This window comes from Sylvia atricapilla, chromosome 1, assembly GCF_009819655.1.
Source record: "Sylvia atricapilla isolate bSylAtr1 chromosome 1, bSylAtr1.pri, whole genome shotgun sequence".
NCBI classification, from domain to species: domain Eukaryota; kingdom Metazoa; phylum Chordata; class Aves; order Passeriformes; family Sylviidae; genus Sylvia; species Sylvia atricapilla.
In genome coordinates, this window is record NC_089140.1 from 227,885 (window position 1) to 245,687 (window position 17,803).

At 57.7% G+C, this 17,803-nt stretch overlaps 1 protein-coding gene across 4 annotated transcripts in view; it reads right to left on the reverse strand.

Annotated features, from left to right (window-relative positions):
* Positions 1–17,803, reverse strand: part of AGAP3 (ArfGAP with GTPase domain, ankyrin repeat and PH domain 3) — a 109,337-nt gene that overhangs the window by 58,754 nt on the left and 32,780 nt on the right. For all 4 annotated transcript variants that reach the window (XM_066312978.1, XM_066312968.1, XM_066312998.1 and 1 more), the window contains exons 2-7: positions 9,514–9,572; positions 4,777–4,864; positions 4,523–4,608; positions 4,256–4,397; positions 3,003–3,137; positions 77–204 (exon numbers count right to left, since the gene is read on the reverse strand). In XM_066312978.1, coding sequence (XP_066169075.1) covers positions 77–204; positions 3,003–3,137; positions 4,256–4,397; positions 4,523–4,608; positions 4,777–4,864; positions 9,514–9,572 — 638 coding nt within the window. The remainder of the gene's footprint in view (positions 1–76; positions 205–3,002; positions 3,138–4,255; positions 4,398–4,522; positions 4,609–4,776; positions 4,865–9,513; positions 9,573–17,803) is intronic.

Genomic DNA, 17,803 nt, shown 5'->3' on the forward strand with positions numbered 1-17,803 from the left:
GCTGAACTCTTGGGTACTGAGCTGAGGGTGCAGAGAGCACAAGAGGTCCTTGGCTTCCCCCATTCCCATTCCCCACCTGGTTGATGTGGACAGAAGGAATGGAGGCTGCAGAAACAGATGAGTGGCTGGGTGAGTTGGGCAGGGACTTGCAGGGGCCGATGGATAGCTGGTGCTTCTTCCGGAGAGCCACCACCTTCTGAGCCACTGGAAAAGGGAGAAAGGGACAGAGTCAGAGATCAGAAAACAGCTTCCTGCACCCACAGATTTCTGGAGGGCTTCAGGGAGACCCAGGCCCTTCCCCTGACTGATGTGCTGCCTGCACTGCTCAGGCTGAGTCCCCAGAGGCCACCTGCCCTCTCGGGCATCACACAGAACAGCAACTTCCCACAGACACCATGGAGACACTACGAGCCCGGGCCTGCTGCAGGAGAATCCCTGGGCAGTCCATCACTTATCAGTCACCCCTCACAGCAAATCCAGGAGCCAGGTACTGCACTGAACTGCCTGGAAAAATGCCACCTCCATCAGTCTGGGCCTTGTAGGTCTGTAAGGTGACACCCTGAGGGGTTCTGTGTGAATCCTTGGTGGGTCACTAGGGACCTCTGCATGCTCCTCCTCTGTCCAGACTTGGAGTGCTGGGTTTGCTTTGAAACACTGAGTGCTGCTCAGGGGCTGGTGCTCACAGTGACACGGGGCAGGGGGGCTGCTCAGGCTCTGCAGGCAGGGCACACCTCACTGGCTGTACAGCACACCTGTGTGGGGCAACCAGAGAAACCAGAACAAAGACTGGTGTAAGGGATGGCAGAAATTATCCCAGAGAAGATGTTCAGGAAGTACAAGAGCCTGGGCCCAACGTGCAGAAAAGTGAAGGTCACCTCAAGGTGCCTCTTTTCAGGACTGGGGAGGTGTTACCCCTGCAGTGTGTTCTCACTGGCCTCATTAGCAGTGGTGGTATGGGATAACTGATGGGCAGAGCCTCTGCCAGGCTCCCTGCCTGTAACAGCAGAGGCTGAGGGGTTTTTTCTGGGTATTTCCTTGGTCCCTGGAGCTCACAGTGTGCCCAGCCTTGGGATGGGAGCTGTCCCCTGGGCAGGGGATCCAAAGCCTCCCTGGGAGCTCATGTGGAGCCTGGGCCTGAAGCCCTGTGTTTGAGGGGAGCAATGGACAGCACCCAGCCATAGATTCTCAGCCGTGGAGCCACTGGCTGTCCTCTCCTGCCCTCTCCAGTTTTCAGGGCAGAGGAAAGGCAGGAGCATGCAGTTGGGATCTGCAGCAGAAGTGAAGCACAAGAAGTCACCCACAGCACAGGGCAGCACAGCTGCTGTCCCTCCTGCGCCCCGCAGGACTGGGGCTGGGTCAGTCCTCCTCAGGAACATCACCAAGGTGACCATGGCTAGGCTCTCTCTGACCTCTTCTTGGTACAGAAACACCCTTAAAATGAAGCCCAAGAACTGAGGCCCCCCACACTGATGGCTCCTTGAAAACAGTCCAGACATCTGCTGAACCTGAACTCCAGATTTCTGCCAAGAAGAATTGTGAGGGAAATTTTAAGAATAAAGTTCTTTAGCCAGCCCTCTTTGGAGCCAGGAGGGCAGAAGGCACATCCCACACCAGCCCTCACCTCAGTGGGGCTCTGCCATGAGGGGACCATGCCAACCACCCCTCAGGGAGTCCTGAGGCTGACCAGACACTGCAGGACACAGCCTGGCATAGGGCACTGTCCCTGCTTGTGCCAGGGCCACCTCCTGGCAACACCTGGCAATACCAAGATGCCACCCTCTCACTGCAGAGGTCACTGTGACATCTGTGGACTCGGGAAGGATGGAGGAGTGCAATTCCCACAAAGCCAGCAGCACCTCCGGGGGGAATTCTTCAGGACATGAGAAACCAGCAAGGAGGAAGTGATCCCCATTCTCCTGCCACGTGTCCTTCTCATGGTGACCTTTGGCAGCCTGACTGCCCAGACACAGCCTCAGCCACAAAAGTCTCAACACCATCAGGTACACACTGCAACATGCTCAATCCAGACAGCACAGCTCAATCCAGACACAGCTGCTGGCTACAGACCACCCAGACCCGCTCTGGGAACAGGGTCTCTGCTGCTCCTGCCCGAGCTGTGGTGGCACAACAGCCAGGGCCACCCAGCTCTTCGAGAATGCCCGTGCAGCTGGGGAAGATGGAGATATCAGTTTTTCTGTCTCGGAGCATCCTCCCCACCCTGCAGCACCAGGTGTGTGTGTGTGGTGAGCCATCTGTGCCCACCAAGGGGCAGGGGGTCACTCCCTCAAGCTCCTGTGCCAGCACATCGACCTGCTCCCCGAAAAGGTCAGTGGCCACTGGCTGTGTCCCGGGACAGTGGCAGGGAAGGGCTCTCTAGAAACAGAGGTGCAGCACACACTGCACACAGCACAGGCAAGCTCAGCACTGAGAGCAGCTCCTCCTGCTCCTGCTGTGGGAAGCAGACATCCCTCCCAGCCTGCCCGGGGTAGGTCTGCTGGGGTCTGGGCTGGAAACGTGTGGGAGAAGTCATATAGAGACAAGGTCTGATGGAAACTGGATTGCCACGTGAGGCAAGGTCCTCACAGAGTCTGTGACTGCCAGGACTCCACAAGGTCCCAAAGCAGCTGCATCATGACCCACCTGTGCTCACTAGGAAGAATCGCTTACCCACTCTAGAAACACCTCATCCCATCTGCCTCAGGCCCCCTGTCCTGTCACTAGAGGGAACACACAGTCCCCTTTAGGGTAAGGTCACAGGTCATTTAAGCAGAGTGCAAACTCCCAGGAGGTGGTGCAGGTTCCCTGTGCCCCTCAGCATCACTGTGTTGCAGGCTCCTCTCCAAGCCTAAGCAGGAACACTCTCTCACGCTGTTCCCATGAGGAACAGCTGGCCCATCCAGCTGTTTAGGTGCTGCTTTCCTACTCCACGGGCAGCACCAACTGCCCTGTGGGACCCCAGTGCTGTCGCATCCTGCCCAGCACCCCGACACAGCTGCAGTTACCATCCTGGAAGACCCTCTCCACGTTCAGGCCGTAGGTAGCACAGGTCTCGTAGTAAGTGCAGCGCTTCAGGTCATTGGAGAGCTTCCGTGCCCGGGAGTCGTCGATGACACGGGGGTTGGTGGCACTGATTGCATCTGCAAACCAAAGGGACAGGAGGCTGAAAGGCAAGGACCCTGTCCCACCTACCCACAGGTCCCATGACACTTCTGGCCTCCCTCCCTCTCTTCACACAGAGGAACCACCTCCATACCACTGCCCCCTAAATGCCTGTGATCACAAAATCCCACGTCTGTAGAAAAATGGATGGGTCTCAGGAAATGAATCTGATTCCATTTCTGAAACCTCCCAGCCACTGACACTCCAGCAGACACAGGCAGAACACCTCTGGGAGGTGTGGGGACCAAGGCCAGGCAGCTCCAGCTGACAAATAGAATACATTTGTCAATCTCCACCATTTTAGGGCTCACGGCCGAGCCCTACATGTTAAAGGATCCAAGGGAGAGATCCTCCTGGTTTAACAAGAATGTCAACTCTGCTGGGATGTCTCCACAGCCAAGGACTTCCTGGGCATCTCCAAAATACAGGCTCAGTTTGCGTCCCAGATAGCCACCAAGTGCTTGCCTGTTTTGGAAAACCTTCCTTCCAAAGAGGAATCCAACTCCCTGAAGACAAGCCAGGGAGAAGTGGGGGCTGAGAACTGGGACCTGCACTGTGAGGAAGCCCTCCTTGAGCTCTCCAGATGGTTGTGTGCCTGTACCAAGGCTAGGACCTCACCTGGGACAAGAATGGCCACTGACCCCATTACATGTCCCACTCCTGCCCCTCACAGTGCATGCTGCCACCCCATTCCTGAGCAAAGATGACTCAGTCCTAAAATTCATTCCATAATCTATAAATACCCAAACCAGCACCATTTTTCCCTAAATCCATGTCCTGCTCCTCGCTCTCTACTGCCACACAGAAAACTCTTCACCCAAGGCTCCCTCCTGCCCGTGCTGGCAGAGCTGGGGAAGGCAGCACCAGGGTATCATGCCATTTCCAAGAGGAAGGTGTCTCCATGGCACGAGGCAGCTCTCTGTGGGGAAGCTGGGATGGTGTGAGCAGGAACTCCCCCCTGGGGACCCTGGGCTGAGGCCTCAGCACTGTCCCCCAGCCCCACATACGGCTGACAGACCAGATCCCCACTGTGCCCACAGGGCTGGCACTCCACACTCCCTCCTGAGGCTGGGGGAAGCCCAGGCACCGTCCTCACCCTGTGTGCCCACCAGCACCATGGGCACCTCCGCCGTGTTCCGGTAGCTGCAGAGCCGCAGGTAGTAGTTGTAGACGGTCTGGAAGCTGATCTCATCCTCCAGGCTGAAGACAAACACCACTGCATCGACCCAGGCAGCAAACTGAAGAGACAGGGCAGGATTACAGCGTGGACAGCAGCTGCAGACCCCGAGCAGCCAGCACACACCTCCCCCAGTCCCTGAGCAGGACAAGTGGGAAGGGACCACAGGGAGGACAGGTCTCCTACCTGGAGCTCAGGGGGGCCCCCTTCATCTCGAATCAGCAGCAAGTAGCTCTGCCCATCCACCACGATCTCCTTCTTAAACCGGCCACCTTGGGGAGCAAAGCCACCGTCAGTAAGGGAGGTGCAGGCAGGGGACACCCCAAATGCGGGCTGGGGGAGCTGCAGAGCCCCGTGACAGTGGTGGAGGGACTGGGATCACCTCCAGCACCAGGGAGAGGAGTGAGGACCCAGCCCACCCCCAGGGAACCAGTCCTTACCCTCTGGAGACTCCTCCTGCACGTAGGTGCCGGTCAGGTAGCGGTGCACCAGGGCCGACTTGCCACTGGACAGGTTCCCCACGATGCCCTGGAACAGATGCACGTGTCACCTGTGCGCCCAGCACGTGTCCCTGCACACGAGGCCACCCCCTCGAGGTGACACCACCAGCGCTGGGGCACACACTGATGAGAGGCAGAGTGTCCCTGAGAGGACAGGGATGCTGTGACCCAGCCCAGCATTTGGTGGGAGGCCAGGGTTCAGTCAGGCAGAGAGCAGCCAAAACTGGGGCACAGCCACCTGGACAGAGGGCAGTGAGTACTGTCATCGTCACCTGAACAGGCACAGCCCTGTCAGAGCCACCTCAGCTCTTCCCACAGCCTTTCTGCTCCTCAGGGAACACTTGCCATCCCAAGTCAACTCAGAAGGAGAAAAACCTCTTCTCCCAGCCCACACATCCCAGTTTCGGGGTGCTGCAGCTCTGGACAGCAGCTGGCAGTGGAAGAGGAGCAGAGACCAGCTCCACGTTGAGCACAGCCCCAGCGTGTGCTCATGGCTGAGGCAGCAGCACAAGGGCAGCACTACGTGCATCTCCCAGCAGGGCCAATGGTGCCGCCCACACGGAAACACCCAGCACCAGTGTTCCACCAAAGCAAAGGATAAAGCCACTGAGCGCCGAATTTAATGGGGTGGAAGCACATCTGACTGCAGCACCCTCAGATTGGCTATGAAATGCAGGTGGGTGTCCTGGGATGAGTCAGTCAGAGAGCCCAGCTCTGCTCATTGTCAGTGTCTTCCTGACCAGGGACCAGGTCTGCACTGAAGGATCTGCACTGAAGGGTCTGGACCTCAGCCAGTCTGATGAGAATTGGCTGAGGGAGCAGAAGGGGCTCAGCCTGGAGAAAAGGCAGCTCAGGGGGAACCTTCTCATATTCCACACCTCCCTGATGGGAGGGTGAAGCCAGGTGGGGACTGGGCTCTGCTCCCAAGTAACTAACAACAGGAGAAGAGGTAACATCCTCAAATTGCATCAGGGGAGGGTTAGGTTGGATATCAGATATCCCTTTTCCACAAAAAGGGAAGGGATCAGCTTCAGCTGAAGGTGAACCAAGTCACTATCCCTGGAAGTGTTCAAAAACTGTGGATGTGGCACTTGAGGATATAGTTTAGTGATGAACACGGTGGTGGTGCTGATTGATGGTTGGACTTTGTGACCTTAGAGGGCTTTTCCAGCCTTCATGGTTCTGTGATTCTGTACAGCTGCCCTCACACGGCCACACCAGTGCCAGAAGATGTGCAGTGAGGAGTGCCTACGAACACTAAAGCTGCCTCTGCTGCCACGGAAGTTTACAGCCAAACTCCTCCAGGCACAGGGATGAGCTTGGCAGGTGAGTCACCACGGGCAGGTTCTCCAGCTCTCAGCCAGGCACTCAAACGCTCCTGCTGCTCTGGGTGCTGCCAGGAGTCCTGCCCTGGGCCAGGCACATGCTCCCCGTGAGAGAGGCACCAGCATCCTGCGGCACATCCAGAGCCCAGGGCACCACCCTGCCACTCCTCTGGTGCCACTGGGGCCTGCACGTGGCAGGACCAGGAAACCCCCATCAGTGGCTCCCACAGCACCCCTGGGCCACCTCCACCACTGCCACAGCTGTCACTCCTCGGAGCAGCTACAGACCCCGACAGCGCCTTTGCACAGGTGACAACACAGACCACACAGGGCTGCGACCCCGCCTGGTCCTGCCCGTGGGCCTCTGGAGCCACCATGGGACAGCCCAGTCCCTGCCTGAGCCCCCCCTGCCACTGCAGTCTAACCAGGACAGCCACAGAACCAGGGAATCCCAGACTGGCCTGTGTCGGAAGGGACCTACAAGCTCATCCAGTGCCACCCCCTGCCATGGACAGGGACACCTTCCACTACCCCAGGTTGCTCCAGGCCCCATCCAGCCTGGCCTTGGACACTTCCAGGGATCCAGGGGTAGCTTCTCTGGGCAACCAGTGCCAGGGCTTCACCACTGTCACAGAGAAGAATTCTTTCCCAGAATTCCATCTAACCCTGCCCTCTGTCCATGGGACGCCATTCCTCTTTGTCCTGTCACTCCAGGCCCTTGTCCCAAGTCCCTCTCCAGCTTCCCTAGAGCCTCTTCAGGCCCTGTCAGGGGCTCTAATGTCACCAGGCTGAACACCCCCGGCTCTCTCAGCCTGGCTCCAGAGGGGTTTCAGCCCCCAGGGCACCTCCACAGCCTCCTCTGGACTCACTCCAAGTCCCTGTCTGTGTTTTGCTGGGGCCCTGACATGGACACATCCCTGCAGGTGTGAGCACTAAAGGCTCACAGCAGAACCTCTGGAGAGCCCAGCTCCAGGCAGGCAGCTCAGGGGTTCAGTGCCAGGCTGCCCATGGCTCCTCTGCCAAAGGAGCAGCTCCCAAGGGCAGCCAGGGTGCCACACCACACCAAAGATAAACACTCCAAAGGCATTTACCTCTAAAACCTGGACACAGGCTACAGGTACACTTTGTTTGCACATAGTACAAACCTTGACCTCTCACCAAAATCCTGCTGCTCTGCCGTGTCCTTGAGCTCACCTGGAGCTTCAAACCAGCCACAGACCTGAGAATCCTGAGGAACACAGCCCCTGAGAGGCAGCAAACTGGAGCCAGACAAGGTGTGTAAGCACGGTGGGAGCCTCTGCTACACGATTTTTTGGAGAATGAGGGAATGCAGTCAGGGACAGCCAGGGGACAAGTCCTGCCAAGAGGCACCATCAATGCCCCTCTGCAAGAACTGCTCAGTCACAGCTTCCTCCTGGCCTGCAGCACTGGGAGGAAGCTTTGGGGATAAACTGAAGGAGGGAGAATTGCTGAATGGATCTCAAATACATCAAATTATTCAAAAACCTTGGAGAAAGTATCCTGAATGCTTTGGAACACAAGCAGTGAGAGCAGTGAGACCCTCAACTCCTGCGGGAGAGACAGAGGAGACAGAGGACACAGAGTTGCCTGAAAATGGGAAGGAAGTGAAGCTTGGCAACATTTCTTGCTGGGGTCAGCTCTGGGCCCCTCAGGACAAGAAAGACCCTGAGGGGCTGGAGCATGTCCAGGGAACGGAGCTGGGAAGAGTCTGGAGCCCCAGGATCAGCTGAGGGAGCTGGGAAGGGGCTGAGCCTGGAGAAAAGGAGCTCAGGGGGGACCTGGTGGCTCTGCACAAGTCCCTGCCAGGAGGGGACAGCCAGAGGAGCATTTGTGATCTGCTCCCAGGGCACAGGGACAGGAGGAGAGGGAACGGCCTCAGGCTGGGCCAGGGGAGGCTCAGGGTGGATATCGGGAAATTCCTTCCCCAAAAAGACTGTCCAGCCCCGGCCCAGGCTGTCCACAGCAGGGGGGGAGTCCCCATCCCTGTGGGAATTTTAAAGCCGTGTGGATGTGGCACCTGGGGACAACAGTCCGTGATGGCCTTGGCAGTGTTGGGGAAGCAGCTGGACTCCACGACCTCCAAAGGCTTTTCCAAGTCAAATGATTCTGTCACCCTAAACTAGCACTCCAAAAGCCCTCCAGGCTTTTAGAAGAGCTGCTTTGGCCAGATCAAATCCCGGAGCAACACAGATCCCCAGAGGTCATGCAAAACCTGGGAAAAGGGCTGTGCTACTTGAGGAAGAACTAAAAGCCTCAGGATGGTTTAGCTGGCAGCCTTGCAGAGCCTCAATATCAGGCAGCAACGCCTAAACAGCTGTGAGAATGATTTTAAAAATGCATTTCACAGGTAAACTAACAAATGAATATTCAAAGTTTGGTTTGTTTCTCACTTAACTGCAGGTAAGAGACATTTAGAGTGGCAGGACAGTGCTGGAATGGTTTGCAAGAAGAATTTTCTCTTTTGTTTCTTGGACTAATATTGAAGAAAGTTAATCTTGCAAAAGCTGAAGGGACAAAGAACTGAAGGGCAGACGCCAGGAGCCTGTAAGGAGAGCTGAGGGCTGGCACAGAGAGCACAGGAAGAGCAGAAGGAGGAATTGATCACTGAAGCACCTGCAGCACCCTGCCCAGCCTGACACCACGTCCTGGCCACCCCAGAGCCCACAACACTGACCCTGCCCCACTTGGGGGGGCTGTGCCAGGGGCAGGAGGGGCAGGGGCAGCCCTCTGACCACAGAGAGCACACCCCACAGGGAGCTGGTGAAGCCCTGGGGAAACCTGCCCTGTGCAGACAGACCTGGGGAGCCTCATCCCCTCGGTTTGGCAGAACAGAGCTGAGTGTCGTCCTCCAGCAGGGCAGGGACATCTTGGCAGAGGCAGGAGGAGTGCCAGGGCAGGGCTGAGACTGGTGAGGCTCTGAAGGAGCAGTGACACCTCCCATGACACCCCACAATGGCTGTTCTGGGGGTGATCACCAGGGGCCTGAACCTAAACCAACACCTGGGATCTGCACCTGCTTCTGCTGCATCAGCTGGAGCAGCAGCACCCAGACAGGCCTCGCAGCTCTGCCGGGGCCAGCAGGAGGCTGAGTGGCTCAAATGGTGCCTTTTCAGCTCCACATCCAAGTGCTCTCCCAGATGAACAACCTCTGGCTCACCCCTCAGAGTGTGAGCTGCCCAAACCCCAGTCCTTCCCTGGCACAGCAGCCCCAGCTCCCTCTCCCTTCTGAGGCTGAAGCCTCTGTGTTCCCACCTGGCCACACGAAAACGCAGGATTTTCTTGAGGATTTAGGGAACGAGGGGTATCCCAGGCAGAAGCCACAGGTACTCACCACCTTCAGCTCAGGCACTGAGCGACTCAGGGTCCATTCCTGGCTGTTCACAAACGAATCTGCAGAAAGAGGGAGGAAATCATCAGCTTACCCTCAAGATCCCAGCAAGGATCCTGCTCCACCCTCCCTGCTCCCTCCAGGCAGATGGAGGCTCTTCCTGCCCTTCTACCCCAAAGACACAGAACTGCAGGAGGATCCAGCCAGAGCCCCAAGGGGAGGAGCAGCAGAGCCAAGGGCAGCAGCAGTATGGCAGCAAAGAGGCTGGCCACCACTGGCTTCAGCACTAGAACCCTCCCTTCAGCAGGAGCACAAAAACCCCTTCAGCATCCCCTGCCCTGAGGCACAGAGGGCAAGGGGAGCACTAGGGACCAGACACCCTTTTGGGGAGCACTGAGGGCACACGGAGCACCCTGAGCCCTGCCCTCAGTGGGGCAGCTGCCAGCAGGATATCAGCCACGCTCCTGACTGAACACAAACACAATTAATTATTGCGTGTTATGGAATTGGCAGCACGCTGCAATAGGCTTACAGAGGCTGTGGCAATCCAGCATGGCTTGAGGAAACACCCCCACCCTGCCACAGAGCTTCTGGAGGAGGAGCAGGAGCCTGGAGGGCACCTTGAGCCCCTCCTGACAAACTTTAGCTCCTCAGTCGCCTTGGCGAGGTCAGACCTTCCATCCAACACCAGCTCCAGGGCAGGACCCACAGGAGCAGCACCTCCTGCACGCTTACCACATACAAACAGAAAGGGTTTCTGGAGACCAGAAACCTGCGGGAGCTCTGCATCTCCAGGAGCCTGTAACACACCTGCCAAATCTGTGGCCACAGGCTCACAGGAGTGGGAATCTCAGATGGGCTCAGAAGGGAAGCAGCAAATCCACCAGAGCCAAAAGCAGGCCGCAGTCAAACACGGTGACCTGGGCACTGCCACTGCTCCAGTGTCACCCGAGGGCACAGGGAGGGTGGCTCCAGACCTCCCCCAGCAGCCCCAACCTCACAGCCACAATTCCTAGTGCCTGCTCCAGCACTCACCAAACCACCCTCACAGAAACAATTCCTTCCCAATATCCCATCCAGCCCTGCCCTCTGGCAGTGGGATGCCATTCCCTGTGTCCTGTCCCTCCATCCCTTGTCCCCAGCCCCTCTCCAGCTCTCCTGGAGCCCCTTTATGCCCTGGAAGGGGCTCTGAGCTCTCCCTGGAGCCTTCTCCTCTCCAGGGGAACAGCCCCAGCTCTCACAGCCTGGCTCCAGGGCAGAGGGGCTCCAGCCCTCAGAGCATTTACCTTGTGTTGGGGACAGCACTGGGCTCCACGGCCCTGCCAGGGCCACAAGCACCTGCCCTCACCCCAACCCATGTTCCAGCCCTCCTTAGGGGAGGTTGGACACAAAACAGCACCAGCTCTTCCTCCACCTCCAGGCTAAAGCCCCATCTCACCTCACTGGGCAGCTCCAAGCCATGGGGAAGAGCCCCTTCCCACTGCCAGAGGCAGGGCTAAGCTGCTCAGAGAGCACAGACAACAAACCATGAGCTGGCACTGTGTCCCTGTCCCCGTTCTGTGCAGCCACCAGCACCCACAGGCCACGACATTCATCCATCATGTGCAAGAAAGGTGCAAACATGGTGCTCCCACCTGCAGTCTACTTTCCATGGCTGACTTAGGAACACTCCTTTTCCAGGAGTTACAGACAAATAATCCCCAAGCCTGCTGCAGGAACACCAGGTTATTTATAGCCATCCTGAGGAATTGTTTCTCTGCGGTGTCTTTCACCTGCCCTTTCCTTTTTTAGGCAGAGGTAATGTTTTTATTAAAACAATCCATCAGTCAGGAGGAAAGTGATACATTTTTGAGCCCTTTCCAAAAGACAACAGCACACCTGTATTTCCAACTGCATCACTGGGTCTAAAAATAGCTGTCACCTCCACTTGGGACTTCTGCCCTGCTCAGCTTCTCTGGCAGGTAATGTGACAGATAAAGCACCATTCGGGCTTCTCTGTCCCCAGCATTCCCTGATGGGAGCGGGCAGCACACACTCGTGCTGTTTCACTACACACAGCAGGCCCTTGGCGGGCCCAAAGTGGGGCACACACACACTCAGTGATCGGCCTTGGGAAGGAGGAGAGCAGGAGAGCCCTGGGGAGGGCTGGCTGGGCTCTCTCTGGATCTGCTCTGGGATGACCGGGACAAGCTGCCCCGACATCTGCCAGCTGCCTCCTGCACCAACTGTCCCAGCAGATCCTTGTCTGGTTTTCAAACGAGGTTCAAGAGTTTGCAACACGTTGATTTTTGACTTGCTGAGAAGGCCCCTGAGTAAACCTTAACACAAACAAACACTGACGACACAAGGCCAAGAGGACTGCGCTCAGCCACACCACACACCCTGCTCCTCACTCCCACCAGCACACCTTAGCCGAGCACCAGGCACACCTGCACATCTGCCCAGCTGCTGCAGCATCTGCCAGCCCCGAGTGCCACCCCAGGCCACCCACCGGTGACCCAGCCAGCACGGGTGGCACTGACAGCCCAGGGGTCTCACTGCAGCCCGGGGGTCCCGGCTCAGCCCGGGGGTCTCACTGCAGCAAAGGGGTCTCAGAACAGCCCAGGGGTCCCACTGCAGCCCGGGGGTCCCACTGCAGCCCAGGGGTCTCACTGCAGCCCAGGGGTCCCGGCACAGCCCGGGGGTCCCACTGCAGCCCGGGGGTCTCACTGCAGCAAAGGGGTCTCAGAACAGCCCAGGGGTCTCACTGCAGCCCGGGGGTCCCACTGCAGCCTGGGGGTCTCACTGCAGCAAAGGGGTCTCAGAACAGCCCGGGGGTCTCACTGCAGCAAAGGGGTCCCGGCTCAGCCCAGGGGTCTCACTGCAGCCCGGGGGTCCCGGCTCAGCCCGGGGGTCCCAGCACAGCCCGGGGGTCCCAGCACAGCCCGGGGGTCCCGGCTCAGCCCAGGGGTCTCACTGCAGCCCGGGGGTCCCAGCACAGCCCGGGGATCCCGGCTCAGCCCGGGGGTCCCACAGCAGCCCGGGGGTCCCACTGCAGCCCGGGGGTCTCACTGCAGCAAAGGGGTCTCAGAACAGCCCAGGGGTCTCACTGCAGCCCGGGGGTCCCGGCTCAGCCCAGGGGTCTCACTGCAGCCCAGGGGTCTCACTGCAGCCCAGGGGTCTCACTGCAGCCCGGGGGTCTCACTGCAGCCCGGGGGTCTCACTGCAGCCCGGGGGTCTCACTGCAGCCTGGGGGTCCCGGCTCAGCCCAGCACACTGCCAGTACCCACATTGTCTCCACCCAGCATCGTGCCAGGGTGTGAGCACCACTTTACACAGTGCATTGGAGTCTCCCTACACAATCGCCTGGGAGTTATGGAGATGCAGATCTTGGAGAGGCCTGGTCCCTCTCAGCCCCCTTCTGGAGCAAAGGCCACAGATGTCAGGAGCAGAAGACCCCTGTGTGCCCCTGACATCCTGAGCCAGACCTGTACACACCAACTCTTCAACCGAGTAATACCTCAGTGAACACACGTCCCTTGTTCAGGGGGACATCCCACCACGACTCTCAACACCTGTCTGGAGCAGCACCTTCACAGCACCTCCAGCCTCTCTCCTGCCTCATCAGCTGAGTGGGAGGCAGTTTCCCCCCACACAGACTGATTAAAGATGAAGAGGGCAGTGCCTGGCAGGCAAAGAGGCCATGCATGTCCACACTCTGGAGCAGGCTTGTGTCCTCGGTCTGCACCCCACAACAAGTGGGGACGCCTCCCACCTACCACCTGCTCAATGTATTCCAGGCCATCAAGACTTGACAGACAAGAGGAAATGCCCTCAAGTTGTCAGGGGAGGTTTAGGTTTGATCTCGAGAATATTTCTTCCCTGAATCAGCTGTCCAGCCCTGGCCCAGGGCAGTGGTGGGGTCACCATGCCTGGAGGAATTTAAAAGGCACGTGGATGTGGCACCTGGGGACATGGGTTAGGGGTGGCCATGGCACATGGGAATGACTGGACTGGATGGTCTGAGAGGCCTTTACCAGCCTCAGTGATTCTGTGACTATCAGGCAGTCGGGGAAGGCTTGAGGGTTTGGAGCACAACCCACTTCAGGGTGTCAGGCTGGGGTCAATGCCACAACTGCATGACTTACAGTCTGTCACTGTAAGTGTCCCCGGGCTCCTTTTACACCCCCTGCTCTGCCCCAGGACATGCCAATCACCCTTCTCTCACCACACAAGGGACACAGACAACATGTGCACACCACTGACAGCTGGGGGCCCCACATCTGTGCAATGAGCCATCCACTGGCCCCAAGACATCTCTCACACCACCTGGGCCCTGTGTCCTGCAGCCTGCACCCACGCTCACAGGGACAGCTTTGTCACCCAGGTCTCAGACACCCCCAGGACGGAGCCTCCTCCCTGCTGATTTCTTGCCCTTGCTTCCCTCCTCCAGCAGCAGCTCCTGCAGCAGTGTGTGCAGGCAGGCACAGATCACACCCAGGGAACTGCCAAAGGGCAGCTCACGAGCAGTTTCTCGACCCCAAACAGCTACAAACCAAGCAGCTGGCTGCTGAAAACCAGTGACATGACCCCAGTGTCCGCTCTGTCCACACAAGTGTCCATCCTTGGTTGTCAAAATGCAGAACATGGCAAGTCCCTGCACTCATGGCTACGAACCCCATCAGTGTGACATTACACACCCTGCATGTCACTGCAGCTATTGCACACCAGAGCAGCAGCAAAGGTCCAAATGCACAGCAGCAGACTGATTTGGGCTCCCCTCAGACAGCACCATTCCCTCTGTGGCTGCCAGACTTTCCCCATTTCCCTCTGGGCCTCCAGAGCCTCCCCACCCACCAGGCTGCCTGACCAGCTGTACTGCTGGACTGCCTGCATCACCTGCAGCTCCAGATGAAAATACACCTGGCCACTCTTCCTGCATCTTCTCTTTCTTGTCTAATCACACAGAGGGGACCAGGCTGTCCATGTTGCAGTTCAACACCTTCCCCAGGTGTACCTGACCTCCAAAGCCAAAGCAGTGGGCTCAGGGAACCACTGTCATACCAAGAGCCTCAGCACAGCCCAACAGCATCCTTGGCTCCACAACACAACCATTCAAAAGGAGATCAGTCCAGACTTGCCTGGGAAAAGGAGATTCAGGACAATTCTGTTACTCCCCAGAAGCTTTTTTGATGGAGGTTTTCTGGCACAGGCAGCTCTGCTGCAGGAGGTGGAAATGAGGGAGATGGGGTGAGCAGAGCCCCTGCCATGCAGACGAGCAGACAGGGACATAAAGAAGGCACTCTGTAGCTGATGTCTCTTGGTCAGTTGGTCATCCTGGACACCTTCAGGACCTACAGACCAGACCCCAGCTGTGGGACAGCAGTGCCATGCACCGAGGAGGCAGCATCAGCACACTCCATCCCAGAGCTCAGACACTGACCCCTGAAGGCAGCTTGGAGGGGGTTCAGCCACAGATCAACAGCTCCCAGCACCAACACACTGCACAGAGGCTGGGAGGAGAGAGGGGCTGGCCAGCCAAATCCAACTCCTCACCCCAGCTACTGACTCCACGGGATGATGATGCACAGCAGGTTCAGCTACTGTGTGCTCCAGAAGCGCCAGGGCCAGACACATCTGGTCTCTCCACACAGCAACTAATAATTAACCAACTCATCGTCCAAGCCATGGTGGAACTCCCTTGGACACTGCAACCCTGGACACTAAACCCAGCCTTCAACCAGGTCAGAGGCTGCACAAACACAGCAGGGGCCACACAAACCAAGGCCACTTGTGGCCACCACTGCGGCCACGCAAACGGACCTACCTGACCCCACAGACAGATCAAAGGGTGGCACAGGCAGCGTCCCTGGGCACAGCCACCCTTCCTGGGCACAGCCACCCCTCCCAGGCCAGGCTGAGAAAGCCTCCCGCAATGCTGGTAGGTGGGGGATTTCTCCAGGTCAAGGACCAGCACAGCACAGCCAGCGGTCAGTCAGCACTGAGCCAGCACAGGAACCCACTGCAGGACACCACCTGGGCAAGGATTATCTCAGCAGAGCTTTAAACACTCTGCAGCAACAAAAGGAGACAATGCTGTGTCTCTCTGGGAAAGTGCACACTTAGGAACTGTCACCCTTGCTTCATCATCATGCCACAGGTGGCAGCAGCTGGCGTCGCTGTGCTCTGAGGTCAGCACAGACTCTGGAAGATCCAGGCATTTCTTCCAGGCACCTGCTGCTCTCCAGCCCCCATCCAAACACTCAAAGACCCGGACCAAACCCTGCTGTGATGGTGGGACGGTGTCTGCTGGAAGGGAAAACCCAGCAGAGAGTGACATGGAAAGACAGGTAACTCAACTTCCCATTGCAGCACTCCATGGGGATCACCAGCAAAAACCTGTTCCCAATGTGCCTGACCTCAGCTCCAGCTGTGCAACCTCACGAGTGCTGGCAGGTGAACACTGAAGGCACAGGGTTCCCTCTCCCTAAGGCTGCCCGTGACTGCAGTCAGACACCTCTGCACCCACCACACACCCTCTGACCTGCCCAAAGAGCTGAGCCCTGCAAAGTATTGTCCCAGCAGCTCCCTGACACCTTCCAGAACTCTCAAGCTTTTCCCATGTGCAGACACCAGACTGGCTTCAGCATCTGAGGTATCTTTAACCCCACCATGACACCTCTGCCTCGCACCAACACTCCCAGCTCAACCAAGGCAAGTACCAACACGAGGTGATATTTATCATTACCTACCCAGCTCACTATGCAAACTTCACCCAATCCATGAGAAAACAGCCCGTCTTCTCTCAGATGCCTTCCCTCTCATGCCCTGCACATCAGTACTCCACACACGAGAGGAAAGGGAGGTACCTTAAAGAACCTCAAAAAGCAGGGCATCTCTCTGGGTGAGGGGACACAGCTGTGATCACAGAATCATGGAATATCCTGAGCTGGAAGAGATCCACAAGGATCATTAAGTCCCACACCTGTCCCTGCACAGACACCCCAACAATCCTACCCTGTGCCTGAGAGTGCTGTCCAAATGCTCCCTGAGCTCTGGCAGCCTTGGGGCAATGACCATACCCCAGGGAGCCTGTTCAGTGCCCAGCCACCCTTTGGGGGAAGAACTCTTTCCTGAAATCCAACCTAAACCTCCCTGACACAGCTCCATGCTCTTCCCTCAGATGAGGAATGCTTCCTGAGCCATCAGAGCTGCTGTACCCATCACACAAGTACTTCATGCACAGGGACCACTCCAGTTCCAACAGTCCAGTTTTCCCAAGACCATACCTATTAGAGAGCCTCTCTGGAATGGCACCAGCCAACACCTGGATACATAGAAACGCATTAACCACTGACCATGATCACCTACCTGGGTCAGTCCAAGCTGGCTGGACTCTGTTGACTTTGGTCTCTAGCCCAAGGGCTGTTGCCCTCCCTTGCCCATTTCACAAGGATCAGCTCTTTACATCTTTTTTGGGCAACAAACCCTGAAATCCCCCATCACCCCTCTGTGCTCTCAATCCCCGCCGAACCCCTCCAGGGCTGGGAGCAGCACTTGGAGCATCCCCCTGGCTTTTGTGGGTATGTCTGGATGCAGATCGTGATGCTGGGTGGGTATCACAGCGTGCTGTAAACAAACCACTCCAGGTTCTGGAAACAGAGAGAGTGCTGCCTTGGCTCTCTGCCGGGACTCCTACATCCAGCGTTTCCAAGTGCTGATAACCACAGCTGCAGCTGCACCCCCCAGGAGGGCAAGTTGGGGCTGCACCAGCAGCTTTCCCAGGGCAAGGTGGGCAGCGCCCACACAGAGCATCAAAGTTTGTGGTTGTCAAGCGGGTGTTTGGAACACCGTCGGCCTGCAAGACTGGAACAGGAATGGGGCAGAGACCGCCTGAGCAGCCCCACTGCAGCAGCACTAAGGCTGTGCCCCTCCAGCCCTGGCTCAGAGAGCCACAGCTCCCACCGGAGGAAGCCACGGACCAACATTCTGAGCAGAGAGACAACGGGGAGATGGGGCACAAGAGAGGACAAGCGGCAGCTACTTTGCTGTGCAGACTTCACCACTACCTTTTCACACCTCACCATCCCCAGGAGGGCACAGCGTTGGTGAGTACAGAGACTGTGCAGGTACCAGGCAGGTAACAAACGGTGTTCTCAGTGTGACTAAACCCAGTGTGAGCTCCACAGCACCAGGGGCTCCTGCCAGGAGCCACCGTGTCGGCGGCAGCTGGGAGAGGTCAATCCCTGAGCCTCTGCCTCCAGCACAAGCCACGATGGCAAACACTAACCCCTGCAACAAGAAGTGGTCCTGC